An 18,276-nucleotide genomic window follows, 5' to 3' on the forward strand; every position below is an offset into this window, starting at 1 on the left:
CCAGCACTGCATTGTCGGAGGTGTTGTCCTTCAGATGAATCTGTGAACCAAGGTCCGTCTGTGCCTATTCAGATATAAACAGAATATAGGAACAGGAGGAGGCCATTCAACCCCTTGAGCCTGTTCTGCCATTCTATAAAATCATGGGTGACTTGTATCTCAACTCCCAATTACTCGCCTTTGCCTGACATCTCTTGATACCCTGACCTAACAAACATTTTTCCTCTTTTCCGTCTTGAAAATGTGAATGGATTCAGCATCCACAGCCTTTTGGGAGGAGAGAGAGAGCGCATTCCAGATTTCCACTGCCCTTTACAGATGGATGTTAAAGGTCCGATTGGAAAAGAAAAGGGAGTTTCTCTCTCCCGACGTCGTGGCCAACAATCCCCCCAAGATTATTCAGTATTCGCGGCTTCACAAGAAAACTATTCGGAATGACTTGAAACTGATGCATTCCTGCTCTGTTCTTTCTATTCTTCAAGATATTCTCCAATGACCTCTTCCTCGAAATGAACTCAACCACTGCAGCGCGGAATTGGAAAACACAGGCTAAAGAAAATGATTCTTCTCTATGTCTCATACCTTGTCAAGTGATTTTATCGCCAAATAGCTATCTAATTCCCTCCGGAATTCAGCCACCATCATCTGCCTCCACCCCTGCTCTGGGTGGTCCCTTGTAATAATCCACTAAACCGGCCTTTATCTGGCACGTAACGTGCGTGGATAGAGCTTAGGCGATTTTGTCTGCCAGGAGATACTGCCTTGGGATCAGAGAATGGCGTCCCTATCTGCCTATCCTGGAGTGTGAGGTTTTCCAGTGTTAGACCGAGTCTAGACCAAGGCAGTTAATGGTGTGAGGAAGTGGTCAGACAATGTGTTAGCTTGGAGCACATCTGCTAAAAAGCTGGTGTACAGTCCCCTCCCTCTCCCCCCCCCCCCCCCGGCTCGGGATCAGGCTCGGCCACTGTTAAGCACTCGCTCCGACACTACCCCACGCGAAGGTGCTGTTGTTGTTCGCTCCCACAGCCACTTATACTCCTCTTTCTCGATTGTTTCTCCGACAACGCTCTGTGATTTCTCCCATAAAGCGATTGGAGAGGCCGAGCCTTCAGCTAACCTCAGGAAACGCTCGCTAACCCTCCATCTCGCCCCCTCTCTCTCTCTCTCTCTCTCTTTCTGTCTTCAAACCTAGCCCCTGTCCTTGCAAAGTGCTTTGAGACATCACCCTTACATGTCAGCCCGGCTGTGTTGGGCCTTGGATCTCACAGTGTGCGGGCTGACGCTTCAGTGCTGCGGTGTGTTCTCGGAGGCGCCGTGCTTCCGATGAGACTTTAACCCGTTCAGGGAACAGGTTAAAGCGTAGCGAGATTCTCCCAGTTTCCCAGCCAGCGTGCAGTGTCCTTCCTTTCGTGACGCATGTTGTTGTGGATACTTGTGTCTTAATTGGAACCAGCGCCGTCGATCATGTGCCTCGTAGCCAGAGCTTCCAGCAAGGACAGTACACAGATTTGTACAAGTACAGCAGTTTTGGGTTCCACCAGGAGGTCAGGTACCTGACCTTCCCCTCTGAGGCAACCCCTCACATCACAACAGAGGGAGTTCATGAATGGACTCGCATTGCAATGTCAATTCCTTCCCCTGTGCCAACTCAATGCTGACGCTAAGCTCGGAGTCACTGCTTTGAGGCCGGCACAACAACTTGTGTGTGTGTGTGCGTATTGGTGTCAATATATGCGAGAGAGAGAGGAGAGAGCGCGGGAGGAAAAAGTAGATGTCAGATCACAGCCTGACGGTCACAAGGTATATTTTGTGGGCGAAACGCAGCAGCCAATTGCGCACAGCAGCGTCCCCACAAACAGCCGTGAATTTCAAGCGACCAAATCATTTTTTTTTGAAGGGCTTATTACACCCAGAAAAGCCATCCGCTCAATCCTCAATGGAAGGGCAGGCCAGCACTGGGACCTAGCCGGTGAGATTCTTTCGCCTTTCCTCCCCTCCCCTCCCCTCCCCTCCCTACCCCCCTCCCCCTCCCTAAATCTTCTACCCGACGTGAAAAGCGCTATATCAAATGCAAGGATTATTATTATTATTACCCATTCGCTTCACCAGACTGTCTACAACTCTGTAGTTCACACACATGAAACGGTAAGGAAACAGGCCATTCAGCCCAACTGCCAATGGATGTCGATACCCCACACAAGCCCCCACCCCTCCTATTTTCTTCACCTATACTTCCCCCCCCCCCCTCATATATTGACACCAATATACATACAAAAACACACACACGTCGCTGCACATTTCACCTCAGGCTTTCAGCTTCTTTGTTCAGTGCAAGAGATCAGAATCCCATCTGGATTCGCTCTCCACCCCCGCCCGCCCTGCAACAAGGGGAGGGGGTGGGGGGGAGAGAATCCAGCAACATGCAATCGGAAACCACATGGGAACTGGCTTTGCACAACTTTAATCGAGCAACATTGCCAGTTCTTGCCTGTGCCACATAACGGAATCTACACCAACATGTCAACCAAATTGAAACCCCCCCCAAAACACAGAGCTCTTAACAGCCCATAGCCCACATAATGCTTTATTTGTCCCACACTGTATAATTCTATGTGTATTGCTTTATGTAACCATTGTCAATTCAAAGGCACAAACACACTCTATAATTTTGCTTCCTTGCTCACCCTCAATTACTCCAGTCCCTGTTCCCTAAAGCCTTCACGTTCCCACGTGAAGCTATCGTTGATAACAGTGTTAACTTGCACTTATAATTGCGCCGTATAATCGAGTAAAAATACAGGTGTAACGGGCTAGAAATTAAGTGAATGGTCTATGCATTGTCTTTCTATTGAAACTGAATGTTAAAAATGCACAGTGACTACACTTTACTGTGAGATGCTTTGCGACATCCTCCCAATGTGAAATACAAAATGCAAGGATTATTATTATAGAATCTTACAGCATGCAGTGAGGCCATTCATCCCATCGTGCCTGTGCCAGCTCTTTGAAAGAGCTACCAACTAGTCCCACTCCCCCGCTCTTTCCTCATAGCTCGGCACATTTTTTTTCGAACATATATCCAATTCAACCCACAAAATATACAGTCAATTGACTTTACTTCTGTGAAACGCTTTGAGACGTCTCAAAGTCGTGATACACCACAATATCAAATGAAAAGACTATTATTATTACAATTCCCTTTTGAAAGCGATCAAAGCTGCTTCCACCACCCTCTCAGGCAGCACATTCCAGTTTATAATGTAGTTTATAATAATAACATTGCAGTTAATAACAATATTATTATTCACATAATCCATTTTTTCCTTAAACACAAGAATAATAAGTCGCCCTCTCTCTCTCTCTCTCTCTCTCTCTCCAAACTCCCAATACCAGACAACCTTTAACGAGTTAAAAGCTTTTTTTGTTTCTTCATTCAGTTTACTGTATTTGGTACCTTATGGGCCCCAGCGCAGGATGTGACTGCAATTTTAAGGCACATCTGGGAACTCAATGAGAAAGAATTGTCCTCAGTGCTGACATCAGCCGAATTGAATTGAACTGAACCAACTTGCGGGTTAACAAATAACAATTAAAGTACTGATTAACTTGAGATGTCACCGTCGAACGTGCAGTTAGTTATACCTGGGCTGAGTGGGAAGAAGCAAACTTCATTGTTCAATTTTATTTAAAAGCCAGAAAAATAACTTTCTGTTTCAACACGTTTCGCCCACAAAATACACAGTCAAATCACTTTACAGTGAAGCGCTTTGAGACTCTCGAAGACGTGATAATGCGCTGTATCAACTGCAAGGATTGTTATTACTTATTTATTTCTGCTCACGAGTAAGATTCAAAGTTTGGTATAAGTTTCGAAGGTTCAATGAAATGTTGGCGCATTAAAAAAAAATCAAATACTGATTCAGCCAAATGATGATTAAAATTAAAGTAAAATCCCATCGAATGCACCACTTTTTAACCCCCCCTCACCCTCTCTCAAAAAGTTACCAACGTTTTTAAACCTGACCACTGAAGTTTCTGAACGGAACAAAGGACAGCTGGTTATAGATGGCTGTTTGGAGATAGAGGAGAGGAAAGGCGAAGTAGTAAAAATGTCCACTTACTTGTCTAAGACAAAGTACAGATCAAATCCCCCATAGCAGGAAGGGCTATTGGTGCTTTGTTCACTCTGTGCATTGTAGAAGCAAAGGAGAGTTGAGAGGAGGGCGAATTTCAGCATTGCTCTGCAAGCAGTTGGCTTTGATAATCCCATTATTTCCACAAAGAGTGGCCGATCTTGGAAAGGGTGCAAGATGACTCTCTGTGAGAGCTTTGACCATCAGCCATCCAAAAATACAGGGCTTTCTCCCCCCACATCCACCTCCACACACACACACTCCCCTCTGCAAAGCCTTGAGACAATGAGACAGTCTCCAAATCCCTCTATCTCTCTCTTTCTCTCCCTCTTCAATGATCTCTGACCACAGTGCAGGTCCCATCCAATGCTCTGTTTAATTATTACAGAGCCTTGTTGTCTTCCACCCAAAGAAAACAAACTCAGCACACAGCAGAGAAGAGGGGGAAACCTAGCCCTTGTTTTGTGGTGCTGAGATGCCCCAAACTGTTAAGTGTGCCATAAAGCGCAGTAATCTTTAAGGGGAAAAGTTAGGGTCTCCGGTTCTGCGGTGAGATCACCACCTTGTGGCCAGGACCTGAATGCACTGAGAGTTTGTCGAAATCCAGAAATGTTTGTGGTCGATTTTCATCCGCAGAATCACAATGATTTACTGCACAAAAGGGGGCTGTCTCTCTCTCTCTCTCTCTCTCTCTCTGCTCCCATTATCCTGGCCCTTCCCTCGCCCTTTTCGTGCTGTTACGGTATTTATCTACCGATGAGCCGGGCCGGGCTGGGCTGCCATCAGCGGTGAGCGCCCTGGAATACTGCGGCCCCTCCTGGCTCAGGGACCGGGGACGAGAGACCGTCACAGAGGGCTCGATTCTGACATTCCGTTGCCAGGTATGTCACCCTCGGAGCCAGTTTAGCTCTAAGGAGACCCCACTAACCTCCCCCCCACCACCACCCAGAGTATAGTGATATCAATGGCAAGCTGCGTGGTTTTAGCTGGTTAGACTCCAGCAGTTACCCCAACACACTCTCTGCTCCCTTGGTTCTTGCCAACCTGCGCCTAATACTCTCTGGAATTAGGTAAGCAGTGTGCATTCCTCCAGGGAGAGGGAGAGAGAGAGAACGCATTCCATTCCTGCAAGCTACCTCTAGGATTTCCATGTGTGGGTGGGAGGCCTGGAATTCTCAGTTGGGTTTGGAGACTCTTAAGCAACGGTGATGGGTTTCTGCGGCTGACCGAAACATTTTTGAATTCCTCCTGACAAACTGGATGGAGTTTGCCTCCACTATTGTTCTAGGTTAGAGCCTTTGACATCTTAACACCGAGTGTAACCTGCTCTGACCCGGCTGTCAATGACAGAGACTGCACAGCAGCAAAACAAGTCATTATTCAGCCCACCGAGTCCATGTTTATCCCCAACATCCTCCCTTGTGTTTACGTGAAGGTGCATGATCTCTGTTCGCTAACTCCTCGCTTGCTATGAGTTGCTGTATTCTCTGATCTGCCTGTTGTAGTGGGCAGGGTTCCAGCAGTGGTGAAGTAACGCAATTATTTCCATAAAAGTTGCATTAAAATATCACCTCCCAGAGTCTGTGGCATTCTGCCCTGCTGCCTTGACAGTTTCCTCTGGTCCTCCCTCCCTCCCTCCCTCTCGGGGGAATCCAGAACAAGCAGTGGCATCACCTTAAAATTAGAGCCAGGCCATTTAAGAGTGAAATCAGGAGGCATTTTTTTACGCAAAGTGTGAACCTGGAACTCTCTCTCTCTCTCTCTCTCCCCCCAAAAGGCTGTGGATTATGTCTGAATCCATTCACATTTTCCAAGACTGAGGTGGTTAGGTGTTTGTTCGGTCGGGGGATCAAGGGATAAGGGGCAAAGGCGGTTAATTGGGAGTTGAGGTGCAGATCAGCCATGATCTTACAGAATGGCAGAACAGGCTCGAGGGACTGAATGGCCTCCTCCTGTTCCTGTATAATATATGCCGGCCTCTCTGCCTGTGGGAGGGAGATGACACAGTGCCTTTAACCGGACCCCAGTGTTTTTTTAAGGACACAGCAACAGCTGCAAAGGGACGCTGCTTAAGGCAACAAACCATCATCAAGTACAGTAACCAATGGAACAGATATTAACATTGTTGGCAATGACTCTTGGTTGGAAATGTTTAAACTTCTCCATGTGTTTGGGAAGCTTGCCGACATAACCTCCCTCCCCCTCCTCTCTTTCCCCCTTTCTCTTCCTCTCTCTCCCTCTCCTCTGTTTCCCCTCTCTCTCTCTCCCTCTCTCTTATTCTCTTTCTCTCTCTCATTCCCCCCAAGATTGCAAGAACAATAAAGGGATGATTAATGCTCGGTCAAGACTCAGTCAGTCGAGAAACTGTAACTCCAGAGCAGAATAAGCCGAGAGCATTTCCTGCCAAAATCCCTCTGTGTTTGGGGCGGGCTTTCTCCTCACAGGGGGTTTGAGCTGTCGGGAAGTGAGTGTCCGAGTCTCCAGACACCCAAGCCAAGCCACGTGGCAACGGTCCCAGTCTGGTCCTGGCCTTTGGGGGAATAAAAGTGGGTTTAAGCCCCCCTGCGTTAGAGCTTCACCTCACAGAGCTGGGCTGATGCATTGCTGGGGGGAGGGCACTGCTTTGTGGGAATTGCCGTACTTCGAATGAGATCTCGACAGTGTGTAAGCGTGTAAGACAGTAAGACAACAGTCACTACGCTCTAGATGGTAGGTGTAATCCTTCGGCTTGATAAGAGTGCCTTATCGCGTCTTCGAGACGTCTCAAAGCGCTTCACAGAACACACTGTCAAGTGTAGTGAACTGTATGTTTTGTGGGCGTAGTATGGGGTAGTGTGGCACTGTATTATCTGTGTGTGTGTGTGTGTGTGTATATATATATATATAGCTGCAGTGGCATCTTTCCTTTTACAATAACAGTGGGAAACCTGCATTGCTCTGTGGCTGAGTTGGCGATCTGCAGCACAGACTGAACCGAGGCAGATTCCGCGGCATTCGAGCGACGTTGACTGCCATCTTGTGGAGGTGTCCGAGTCCTGCACCACCCACCCCCCCCCCCACCCCCAAACCCCACCACCACCCCCTCCCCGTTTGAGCGATGCTGATATTGACCGCTCAGTGCGGCCTTCGGTTCCCAGTGTGTGTGTGTGTGTGTGTCGTTCACGTTCAGTCTGAGCCCCGCAAACTCGATCGCGTTCCAGTGTGATACGTGGAGTTGTAGTGTTGTTGTGGTGGTGGTGGTGGTGGTTAGACCGCTCGCCTCGCAAACGAGAGAATCCGGGCTCGATTCCCAGCCGTGGCAAAACCTTAGACAAGTTTCCTTACACTACACACACACACACACACACACACACGCGCGCCTCTGTTTCCGCAGCAGTGAGGAGGAACCCAGTTGTTAGTCGATTGGCAGATCACTTTCCAGAGTAATAATCCCTTCCAATAAAATAATAATTACAATCCGGTCACTCAATCCATGACTGTTTGTGGGACACTGCTGGGAGCAATTGATTCCCCGCGTTTCGCCCGCAAAATATACAGTCAGTACATTTTGCATTTAATGTGAAGCGCTTTGAGACGTTTCAACGAGGTGATAAGGCCTGAATCCACATCCTTCTGGCTCAGAGGCAAGAGGTTTATCACTAAGCCAGGCTGACACAAGATAATGTAGTGTGTCAACCTGTTATAATAATAATAATAATAATAATAATCCTTGCATTTGATTTAGCGCCTTTTATCACATCTTTGAGATGCCTCATAGCGCTTCACAAAATATCCTGTAAAGTAAATTCAGTGTATAATTTGTGGGTGTAAACGCGGCAGCCAATTGTGCTCAGCAGTGTCCCGCAAAGAGTCATGGATTGAGTGGCCGAAGTTTTATTGTTTGTTTGATGGGATTATTACCCTCGAAAAAGCGATCCGCCAATCGATTTACAACCAGGTTCCTATTTACTGCTGGGCAAACAAGTGTGTGTGTGTGTGGAGTAAGGAAACTTTCCTAAGGTTTCGCCCTGACCTGACCCGCCCGGGAATCGAACCCGGGCCCTCTCGCTTGCGAGGCGAGGGCTCGAACCCCTGAGCCACAGGATTCCGCGGAATGGTGGGTGCAGATTATGTCAAATTCAAGCGAGAATGAAGCGGTGCGGAGATCGACCAGAGAGTGCGAGAGAGCATTGTGTTCCTGGCTCTCTAACTGTGCAGCTCTCTAACCTCTCGAGCTTTGTCACACACACACAGCAGCAATGGTCTTTTTCAGTGCTGTGCATTCCTGTATTGCCCTTAGCTGTTTGTGTGCAGAATTCTTGAGATGACTAAGCAATGGACAAGGGTGATTTGCTGATAAAGAGTCCTCGTGCCTGGAAACACAGTGGGAAACTTGCTGTGGAGTGTCGCTACCAGTCTCTTGCCACCTCTGTCAGTGACACTTTGCTTTTCTTATCTCATTTCAGGGCCTGGATTTACTTTACCTCCGGCTGTCGCCCACGCAACCATCAGCGACCGGTAGGAACTCTCCAAACAAAATGACGCAAATGAAATTATAAATATGCATTAAAAGCCCGCAACGGGACTCATGGCTGGTGTTTAAGCGCCCCAGGACACTGCCCCGTGTGAGGGGCGCTGTATAAATGCAGGTTGTTGTTGAGTTGGTTGCCTGTGTGACACGCGTGATAACATGTGCAACACGGCGTCTCACTGGTGAATTAATTGCGGGGAGCTTCACTTGGGCGTGTTTTTCTGCAACAGGAGAGGGGCACGGGGTGGGGTGGGTCGAGCTGCAGGCCGCAGATGTCTGCCCGTTTGCCACTCAAAGAGAGAAAGGAGTCTCTCTCTCTCTCTCTCTCTCTCTCTCTCCCACTGAGTGTCCTGGCCGACAATCCCCAACAGATAAATGAACAATTGATCATTCACTTGCTGGGTGTTTGGGGGACGTTGCTGTGCGCAAATTGGGTTGCTGTGTTTACCCACAACAAATACAGTCACTGCTCTTTACAGTCTATCCCGTGAAGCACTTTGTGACATCTCAACAAGGTGATCGATCAAATGCAAGGATTATTATGATTATTATTCCAGATTCCCGCCTATAAACTCACCCAGTGAACTTACGTGGTTTTTTCCCCCTCTGCTTTGGTTTCATGTCCGTTTCCACCAGACATCCTCCGAACAAAGCAATGACCGCTCTCCTCTGTCCAAATATTTGCTTGAAGAAAACTGCTCTTGTTGCTCTGCACTGTGACAGTCCCATTGAAATGTTCCACCTCAGTGTAAATGGAGTCAGTGGAGTCCTGTAGCTCAGTGGTTAGAGCACTCGACTCTCAAGCGAGAGGACCTGGGTTCGATTCCCGGGCGGGGCGAAACATTGGGTAAGTTTCCTTACTCCACACGCCGCCTCTGTTTACCATCAGTGAGTAGGAACACAGTTGTTAGTCAATTGGTGGATCACTTTTCCGAGGGTAAAGTTGGTCACTTCAGTCCACTGCTGTTTGTGGGGACGCTGCTGTGCTCAATTGGCTGCTGTGTTTCACCCACAAAATATACAGTCAATTCACTTTACAGTGTATCCTGTGAAGCGCTTTGAGACGTCTTGAAGACGTGATGAGGCGCTGTATCAAATGCAAGGATTATTATTATTAACATAGGCTGATTTTATGAATTAACCCTTGCTACCTGGTCAATAAACTGTAAGCAGAGTGGGTCACTGGCTCACACGACCTCAATTTCTGTGCACAGTCAGCCTCATGCTGGAAGTTTTTATTTTGCCTCAAATCAATTCACTGCAATAAAAAATTTGTTCTTGTCCCAAAGTTGACCTAAGTTTAAAAAGAAAGTCTGCTGACTGATCTCTCCACCTCAACTGTTCGCAACAGTGGATTAACTTGAACTCAATTCACGTTACAGTATGTTCTTTGAAACATCTCGAAGACTTGATAAGCCGCTATATGAAACACCAGGATTATTATTATTATAATTCACTTCCCCAGCAAATGGTGGGGAATTCAGGGAGAGTTGGAATGGGAACATTAACGTGCAGAGAAGCGGGTGGTGGGGGGAGGAGGGGGAAAGAGGGAGGGGAGAATTTGGCACGAGACATGATGTTAGGAAGAAAAATACGACCCTTAAAATCATCAAATCCATGGATTGGAGAAGGAAAAAAGTACTGTTTACAAAACCCTCATTAAAGAAGAGAGATAAAAAAAGGCAGATCTGGAGCTTTGCATGTGCCGGGGAGATAAGGGGAGATGGCATGTGAATGTGGCTGCACCAATTACTGGGAGCTGTTTCCCTGGACAGTGAAAGACCACAGACATAAGGGAGGGAGAGAGAGAGAGCTCACTTTTGAATGACACCAGCTCTTGGATCTGAAGAGCATAAAAACACCAGCGAACCAGGCAACCGTCAAACACAGCAGCGAGACATAGATTGTTTGTGGTCAGAGCAGGATGGATGTCTTCTCAGTGAAACTGTTGGCTTGCCTGTGTGCCTGGCTGCCTTTGTCTGCCTGTAGCCCCATCTACACCTGGGAGGATGCGAGAGAGGATGAGGGCAGATACCTGCTCGAGGACGATTATCAGGAGAACAGTGCTGTGGACTTCAACAGCCTCCTGGAGCACATGAAGGGGCAGTTCCTCAAGAGCTTGAACCTGTCTGGAAACCGTCCTGTCCAACAAGCCACAGCCCTTGAGCCCCCAGAGTACATGGTGGATCTGTACAATAGGTTTGCCAACGACAAGTCCTCAATGCCTTCCTCCAACATAGTCAGGAGCTTCAGGAACGAAGGTGGGTAACATCAGGAACCTGTTTTGACCCAACTTATTGATTTCTCTCTCTCTCTCTCTCTCCCTCCCCTTTTTTTTTAGAGAAAACAGTATCAAATCTCTTTTAGAATTGCTTTGGACTAAACTGGTGTCTGGAGTGAATGTTCGTTGCTCCCCCTCCCCCCCGCTATCTTATTAGGTGCAATGACCGAGTGTCTCACAGATTATTACCCCCGGAAAAACAACCCGGCAATCGACTAACAACTAACTTGCCTTAGGCTTCTCCCTGCCAGCCCGAGAATTGAACCTGAGTCCTCTCACACACTAACCAATGCTACAGGACTCAAGTGCACTACAATATGCGGAACCAGCTCACAAAGCCTTCCCCCCGCCCCACAAAAAAATACGTGCACAAACCTTAGTCAATATCCAAAGCGATAAGAGCCCAAATCTTCTCCATCCAAACGAATGAGGCTTCCACTCCCAGCGTTTGCAGAGCGCTTAGACCAAACTCTATTCCGTTAGTCTGGGTTGGAATGGGAGCAGGATTTACTGTGGGGCTTTTGATCCAACCAAGCAGCGTGCAACTGTGCAGACTCCTGCCATCTGATCTGGCTGGGTTTGTTTATGATGCCCTTTGCACAGGTTGTCAACCCACAAAAGGCTAACTCGCACACGCCTTTCTCAAACAAAGCACCGACGTGATCAGTTTTAAAGAGTGGTGTCTCAGAATGTGCTCGGGTCCAGCCTAAGACAATCCCTCAGTCTCCCGAGGCGACCACAAAGCTTATTTACCTTCGGAAACATCTGAAATCACAAACCGTTCATTCCTCAGCAGGGAAGCCCAATGCCAAGCTCGAGCTCATTTATCCTCAATGTTTTTGTTATTGACGTGGGATATTCCAGGAAAATGAGGCCAGGAATTCCTTAAAAAGGAGATCCCCGAACCTCTCCATAAACAGGAAAGCTTCACCCAATTCCCAATTCATTTCTCCCCGCTCGTTTTTGTAAGAGACTCTCCTTATATTTCGCCCACAAAATACGCAGTCAATTCACTTTACAGTATATCCTGTGAAGCGCTTTGATGTCTCAAAGACGTGATAAGGAGCTGTATCAAATGCAAGGATTATTATTTTTATTACTAAAACCACAGTGGCTTAGAAGAGTAACATGGCAGTCCTGAATACATCAAATTCAACCCCATTCCCCATTATTTTTCCTGTTGAAACCTTTGTCCAGCTCATCCCAAACGAGGAGGTTTTGATGCCTGTCGTCAACCGTACTTTCCTTTGTGCTTTCCCCAGACATGGCTTCAGTCCCCAACCAAACCAACGGAGTGAGGAAACATTCCCTCCTCTTCAATGTGTCCATCCCACAGCACGAGGAGGTCACCATGGCGGAGCTCAGGCTTTACACCCTGGTGGACGCTGACAGAAGAATATACGATGGGGTGGACCGTAAGGTCACTGTCTACGAGTTTCCTGAAGGAGAAGGAGATGGAGGCAGTGGGAAAGCCAGCTTCGACCAGGGCAAGTTAGCCTCGCGGCAAACCTATGGTGCCGACAGCGGCTGGGAGATCTTTGACGTAACCAAAGCCGTCTTGGGATGGTCCAAATCAGACCAGACCACGCACAGGCTCGAGGTGCACATAGAGAGCATGGAGAGCGAAGAGTACAAACAGCGGAACCTGGGGGTAGCCGTGGAATTGGACCCCCAGCACGTTCCCCTGTTGATCGTCTACTCTGATGACAGGAACAGCTTGAAGAAGGAGGCCATCGAGGAGCTGGGGGAGATCATCAGCCACGAGAAGGACGTGGCCTTCAAGAACGTCAACGCCGGGAATATCAGGGTCAGCCTCAACGAGGGGGCCTTGCTCCAGAGGCGTTCGAACATGCTCTACGACACGTCCTCGAGGACCAGGAGGAACGCCAAGAGGAACTACTGCAAGAGAAGCCCACTTTACGTCGAGTTCAAGGAGATCGGGTGGGATTCCTGGATCATAGCCCCGACGGGCTACGAAGCTTACGAGTGCAAGGGTCTCTGCTATTACCCATTGACTGAGCAAGTCACCCCGACGCAGCACGCCATCGTTCAGACTCTGGTGAACCACCACAACCCCAAAGTAGCAGCCAAGGCCTGCTGCGTACCCACAAAACTGGAGCCCATTTCCATCCTGTACTTGGACGATGCTGGCGTGGTCACATACAAATTCAAGTACGAAGGTATGATGGTGGCGGAGTGCGGCTGCAGATAGTACAGCAAGGAGCCCAGAGAAACAGGACCCTAATATATTTTATTTGTTAAAAGTATTTAATGAACCCGTACTGTAAATGTGTACATTTCTCAGCCTTCCTATTTAAGATGCTTATTTAAGGATCTGGTGTATAGAATTATAGATTTATAAGTGAGTTTCCCTGGTGTTAATTATTTGCAACTTGCTCCCCGAAAAAAGGTGTTGCTCGTAAAGTCACAGAAACTGGTCGTAAAAATAGCCGAGGTTTTCTGAAAACCAAACGGAACTTGGTACAGAAATGATCTGGCTGTTTGCTCTCTCTCTGTCTCCCTCTGTCTCTCTCTTTCTTTTGATCCTTATAAAAAGTATTGGTGATTTATGGCCAACTGCTGCGGCAATACATGTGGGATTTCCACAGGGAAAAAAACGCAGAGCCCAATGCAACGTGAAGGCAATGCAGCGTGAACCCCATTGACAATTGACCACAATAGCACAGGCAGTGAGTGAGCTGTAGTTCACAGAGCCACTGGCTTCCGTGGGTCAGACAGTGTTGTTCTCAGTGAGCGGAGACGATGTCTAGACCCAGTCTGGTAGCGAATGTTAACAAATTGTTCTCCAAATAAACCGTAGGCACGTGGCAGCGGACACAGCCCACCTTCCAGGGGCTGGCGACGCTGTTTATGTGAAGAAGGAAAAAAAAAAGCTGAATTTTCCCAGTCAGTAATTCCAACCCGCCCTTCCTGACGGTGACACGCTTTTGAGGGCTGTAACGTTCACAGTTACCGTTCTCCCGTTTTCTGGCCGGTTTCAGTTCTTTTGGGGGCTCCAAGTAACTTTATGATCCCCAGATGGGTTCGGATGAAGAAGGAAGGCCTCTTTGGCTGTGACGCGCTTTGAGACGTCTCAAAGACGTGATAAGACGCTTGATCAAATGTAAGGATTGTTATTATTATTATTATTATCTGATCTCATCACTTCGGAAACCCCCGCCTTACCGTCCCCCATCACAGCATCGAGCTGTTTTTTTTTAAAACGGGTCCCAGTGTCCTGGCCTCAAACCCCCCACCCCCACCCCCTTCCTGGCCACCCTGTGCCAGTCGTTAATCACCCTCTGGGTAAAGGAACATTTCCTGGTGTCTGTCCTGAAATTGTCCCTTTACAACTCAAAACCTGTGCCCCCTTTGTTCTGCTGTCTCAGTCCATCAGAAAGTATTGTTCTGGGTTTTCCGCTCTCAATCCCATTTAACGTTGTAGACACCTCTACAAGGTCCCCTCCTGAGACATGGCCTCACAAGACTGAAGAGCCCGAGCTTGTCTGATCGTTGCTTGCAGCTCATTCCTCTAACATCGGGGATCATCCTCTTTGCTCTTCACTGGGGCCTCACACGAAATGCAGTCATTCATCGTTTGCAATGGAATCTGTACGTAGTTTCTGTGACTTTAACTTGTTTGGTTTGTGTAGAATCGCAAAGCTCCGGGGTGCAGACAGCCCCCCCCCCCCCCCCCGCTCTGTATTAACGAGGCGAGTGACACTCACCCGTTTCAAAGGGTAATCAATCCCACTTTCTTTTCGCTGGTCGCTTTCTCAGCTCATCACTGAAGCACGGAGGACATCACCAACACTGCCCTGGCTTCAAGGTCAAACGGGACATGGCTGCATTGTTTTGGAGACTGATGATGGTGGGAGTCCTGGCTTTACCAGGGGTTGTAACTGGAATTGAGTGAGAGAGTTGAAACTACACTGACAATCCACAGGACATGCTTCTTGCTGTTAGCCAAGCTAGTTCCTGTCGAATTTGGGCTTGCGTAACTCAGCCAAGCCAGCGTTCCCCCCAATAACCCTTAACAATGCCATCGTTACCCATCACGTTGTGCTTAAAAGTATGGAGAGGCTTTGGAAATGTTGAGATTTTATTTCAGAAGAAAGTTAATACAATTCCTCGCCTCCTCCTCATCACAGACTCTGAAATATTGCTTGAGTTGGAATCTTTTGCTCTGCCAATGCAGGCTGAGCGCCTGAGCATTCAGTTACCCCCTTGTGTTGTCACCCAGAGGTCTCCTCGCTCGTTCTGTTAAACTCATGAAATTCCATCGCACAAATAAACCTTTTGAGGAACAGTCAACTGAAACTCTGAATCTTCATTTGCTCCGGAGTCTGTGTGCATTTCATTGAGGACTGAATGGGAGGGGGCGGGAGGGTGTGCGCGTGTGCGTGTGGGGATAATAATAATAATCCTTGTATAATACAGTGCCTTATCACGTCTTCGAGACATCTCAAAGCGCTTCACAGGATACACTGTAAAGTGAATTGACTGTGCATTTTGTGGGCAAAATGAATTGTGTCTATAATTCAGTGCTACATCAGAAAGTTATGAAGAATCTCTGTTGTGGGTAGAGAGGGCTGATCAATTGGGGTAGAAATTCAGTTCAGTTCCTCCTGTGTCTTGTGTTTCTCGACAGTTGGGTGAAATAAACAGTTTCGGAAGGAGGAAATGGGGAATTGGGGAAATGTGTTCAATACGTCTGACCTAAGCAATGGGGTGAAATTCCACGTGAGGCGAGATTTACTGGCAACAACGTTTGAGAACATCTAGAAATCAGCAAATTCTTAAATGCAGCCTTGAAACCTACCACTTTGACCACACTGATAGTCTCTCTCTCTCTCTCTCTCTCTGCCTTTTTCTTTACCCAACCCTGTTATTGTAAATCGCTCCGAGACATTATTTTATGTGAAGGGCGCTGTATAAACACTAATTTCAAAGCCACAAAAGCGCTTCACGGGATCTACTGGTTAGTCTAACGCCTGTGTATTTTGTAGGCGAATGCCACAGCCAATTGGCACACAACAATGTCTCATAAACAGCCACAAAGTGAGTGACCAATTTGATGGTGGGTTTTGTCGGCCAAGACACTGACTGGGAGAAACTCTTTTCAAATAGCGCCGCGGGAGATGTTTAAAGTCTACCTGAACAGGGCCACAGACGGGGAGTTTGGTTTAACGTCTCACCCGACAATGCAGCCATTAGCTGCGATGCTTATTTTAATCGAGTGGTATTTCCAATTTCTGGGGTTTGATAAGAAAGATAAGTGAATTCCTCGCAGCGTGGTTAAACCCGTTAAACGTGTAAAGTGCTGTTTTCTGCGATCAGCAGAGAATCCGGAGGCAATTGTGCAAAAATAAGAGAATTAACCCACTTCCAACAATGAAACTGCCATCAGTATCATTGCTCAGCTTTGCTGAAAGCCATTGCGGAAAAATTGGGTGGAAAAATTATCTGTGGTTTCAGGTCTACAAAACCTTAAAGATAAGGCACAAGTTGTATTAATTCCAGTCATATTTTAATGCCCTCCCCCCCTCTCCCCCCCCCATACACACACACACACACAAAACACCCATCTCCCTTCTCCTTTAATTCCTCTGCTCAGGTCGTTTCACACGGATTTCAGCAAAGTTTCCAGTGCTGATCAATCCACCTTGCGTTGTCACACGCTCTCCCAACACTGCCAATGTCGTAACCGCAGGAGATAAGCAGGTGTCGGAGCAGAGAGACGATGGAACCTGTCAGTTTATTGATACTGTGCTGCAAACCTGTCAGATTCTTGGGGAAGTGAGAGTGACGTAGAATCTCCTGCTCTTCGTCCCTTCCAACCGGAGACTGACTCGCAGCCCGTTCTCTTTACACATGTAAGGCAAAGCCAGCCAGCCCGGGCGATAAGGAAGCTGGTCCGCTGAGTATTTCTGTGCACGATTTGGCGTGAGATGGGCCTGACCCACTTCAACCAAATACCATCCCAAGTAGCCTCGAGCTGTGTTTGCTTGAGGGCCGCTGTGGGTTTCGAGCTATTGACTGTCAATATCCGAGTTGACAAAACCCATGTCAGGTTCACAGCTCTGTCTGAAACCTCCCCCCACCCCCCCCCACCTCCCCCCACCCCCCTCAAACAGCAAAAAGATTTGATGCAGATTTTGTGACAATGATAATCTGTGCGTTGTGATACGGAGCCTTTCACGTCAAGAGGACGACAGCAACAGGAGCAAAACAGGGTGAAACCTTAGGCAGGTTTCCTCACTACACACACGCACACACACACACACACACACGCGCGCGCCACTTGTTTACCAGCAGTCCGTAGGAACCCGCTTGTTAGTCGACTGGCGGATGGCTTTTCCGGGGGTAATAACCCCTTCAAAATAAATAAATAATAATAATTTGGTTGCTTAATCCACAACTGCGGATAGTCAAGGGTTTGCACCCGAGCTGGGGCTGAGCTTCATGTACATTCATGGACACAGGTTTATATACATGAATAATAATCAGCTTAGTCAGGCAGCTTTTGGGTTCAAGCCCCCCTTTGGGACTGAGCTGACCCTCGAGGCCGACGCTCCAGGTGCAGTGCTGGGGGGAGAGCTGCTATTCTTCGGATGAGATGTTAAGCCGAGCTGCGCCCTTTTCAAGTGGACGTTAAAGATCCCAAAACGCTGCTGGGAAAGAGAAGGGAATTTCTCTCTCTCTCTCTCTCAGTCGGGGTACTGGCCGACAATCCCCAGCCCCCCCCGGCCCCCACCCCACCCCCCGCGCGCCGGATAAAATCAATCATTCCGCAAAAATACCCAGTCACTACATGTCACAGTGAAGCGCGTTCAGACGTGCTCCTGACGTGAAAGGCGCTGTGTGAAGCACAGGGAGTGTCAGTGTTATTGTGATGGTTATTATTGAGGACCGTTCAGACCCACGACAGCCGGGAAGCATCGCAAGTGACAGCCCCTGTGGGCCTGTGACTGTGGTTGGAGTCAGAGATAGCTGCTCTGTTCCTGGCCGGGTCCCATGTATTGACCGAGGAGCGGGTGGGTGTGAGAAAGTCACAAATTGTTTGTCTGTTAACCGGGGAAATGTAATTAGAGCTTATTCTGGTTTTATTTTTAACTTAAACCCACTGGCCTTCTCCCATTGATGTTGAGTATTTGGATTGTCGAAGGCAAGAGCAAGGTTCAGGCAGATTATAAGTCGCTTGAACCCCTTGGAATGTGAGCACTGCGAAACACAACAACATCTCTGCTATTTTCCTCTCCTTCCTCCCCCAAGACCTTTGACTCCCTCTTCTTACTGAGGTATGGTCCTTCTGTGTGGGTTTTTCTGCTCCGACTAACAGCCTGGCTCAG

At 48.0% G+C, this 18,276-nt stretch overlaps 2 protein-coding genes across 3 annotated transcripts in view; one reads left to right on the forward strand and one right to left on the reverse strand.

The window, feature by feature from the left end:
• LOC103190268 (ANTXR cell adhesion molecule 1) overlaps positions 1-4,629 on the reverse strand; it is a 40,583-nt gene extending 35,954 nt beyond the window's left edge. The window contains exon 1 of the mRNA XM_007910987.2: positions 4,122-4,629. Coding sequence (XP_007909178.1) covers positions 4,122-4,270 — 149 coding nt within the window. The 5' untranslated portion in view covers positions 4,271-4,629. The remainder of the gene's footprint in view (positions 1-4,121) is intronic.
• Positions 4,630-10,150: 5,521 nt separating this feature from the next.
• LOC103190264 (bone morphogenetic protein 10) lies at positions 10,151-15,238 on the forward strand. 2 transcript variants are annotated; one of them, XM_007910983.2, is made up of 3 exons: positions 10,151-10,904; positions 12,187-13,104; positions 14,705-15,238. In XM_007910983.2, the coding sequence occupies exons 1-3, from the start codon at positions 10,568-10,570 to the stop codon at positions 14,713-14,715; spliced, it is 1,266 nt and encodes a 421-aa protein (XP_007909174.2). In that variant the 5' UTR covers positions 10,151-10,567; the 3' UTR covers positions 14,716-15,238. The 2 variants fall into 2 exon arrangements, with proteins under 2 accessions (XP_007909174.2, XP_007909173.2); XM_007910982.2 differs by lacking the exon at positions 14,705-15,238 and having other exon boundaries at positions 12,187-14,010.
• Positions 15,239-18,276: the final 3,038 nt, after the last annotated feature.

This window comes from Callorhinchus milii, unplaced genomic scaffold (genome assembly GCF_018977255.1).
Source record: "Callorhinchus milii isolate IMCB2004 unplaced genomic scaffold, IMCB_Cmil_1.0 Scaffold28, whole genome shotgun sequence".
NCBI classification, from domain to species: Eukaryota; Metazoa; Chordata; class Chondrichthyes; order Chimaeriformes; family Callorhinchidae; genus Callorhinchus; species Callorhinchus milii.

Bases quoted from the DNA above. Each gene is read 5' to 3' on its own strand.
- LOC103190264 (XM_007910982.2), top strand. From the start codon at position 10,568: ATGGATGTCTTCTCAGTGAAACTGTTGGCTTGCCTGTGTGCCTGGCTG. The intron at 10,905-12,186 runs GTGGGTAACATC...TGCTTTCCCCAG, and splicing joins CAGGAGCTTCAGGAACGAAG to ACATGGCTTCAGTCCCCAAC.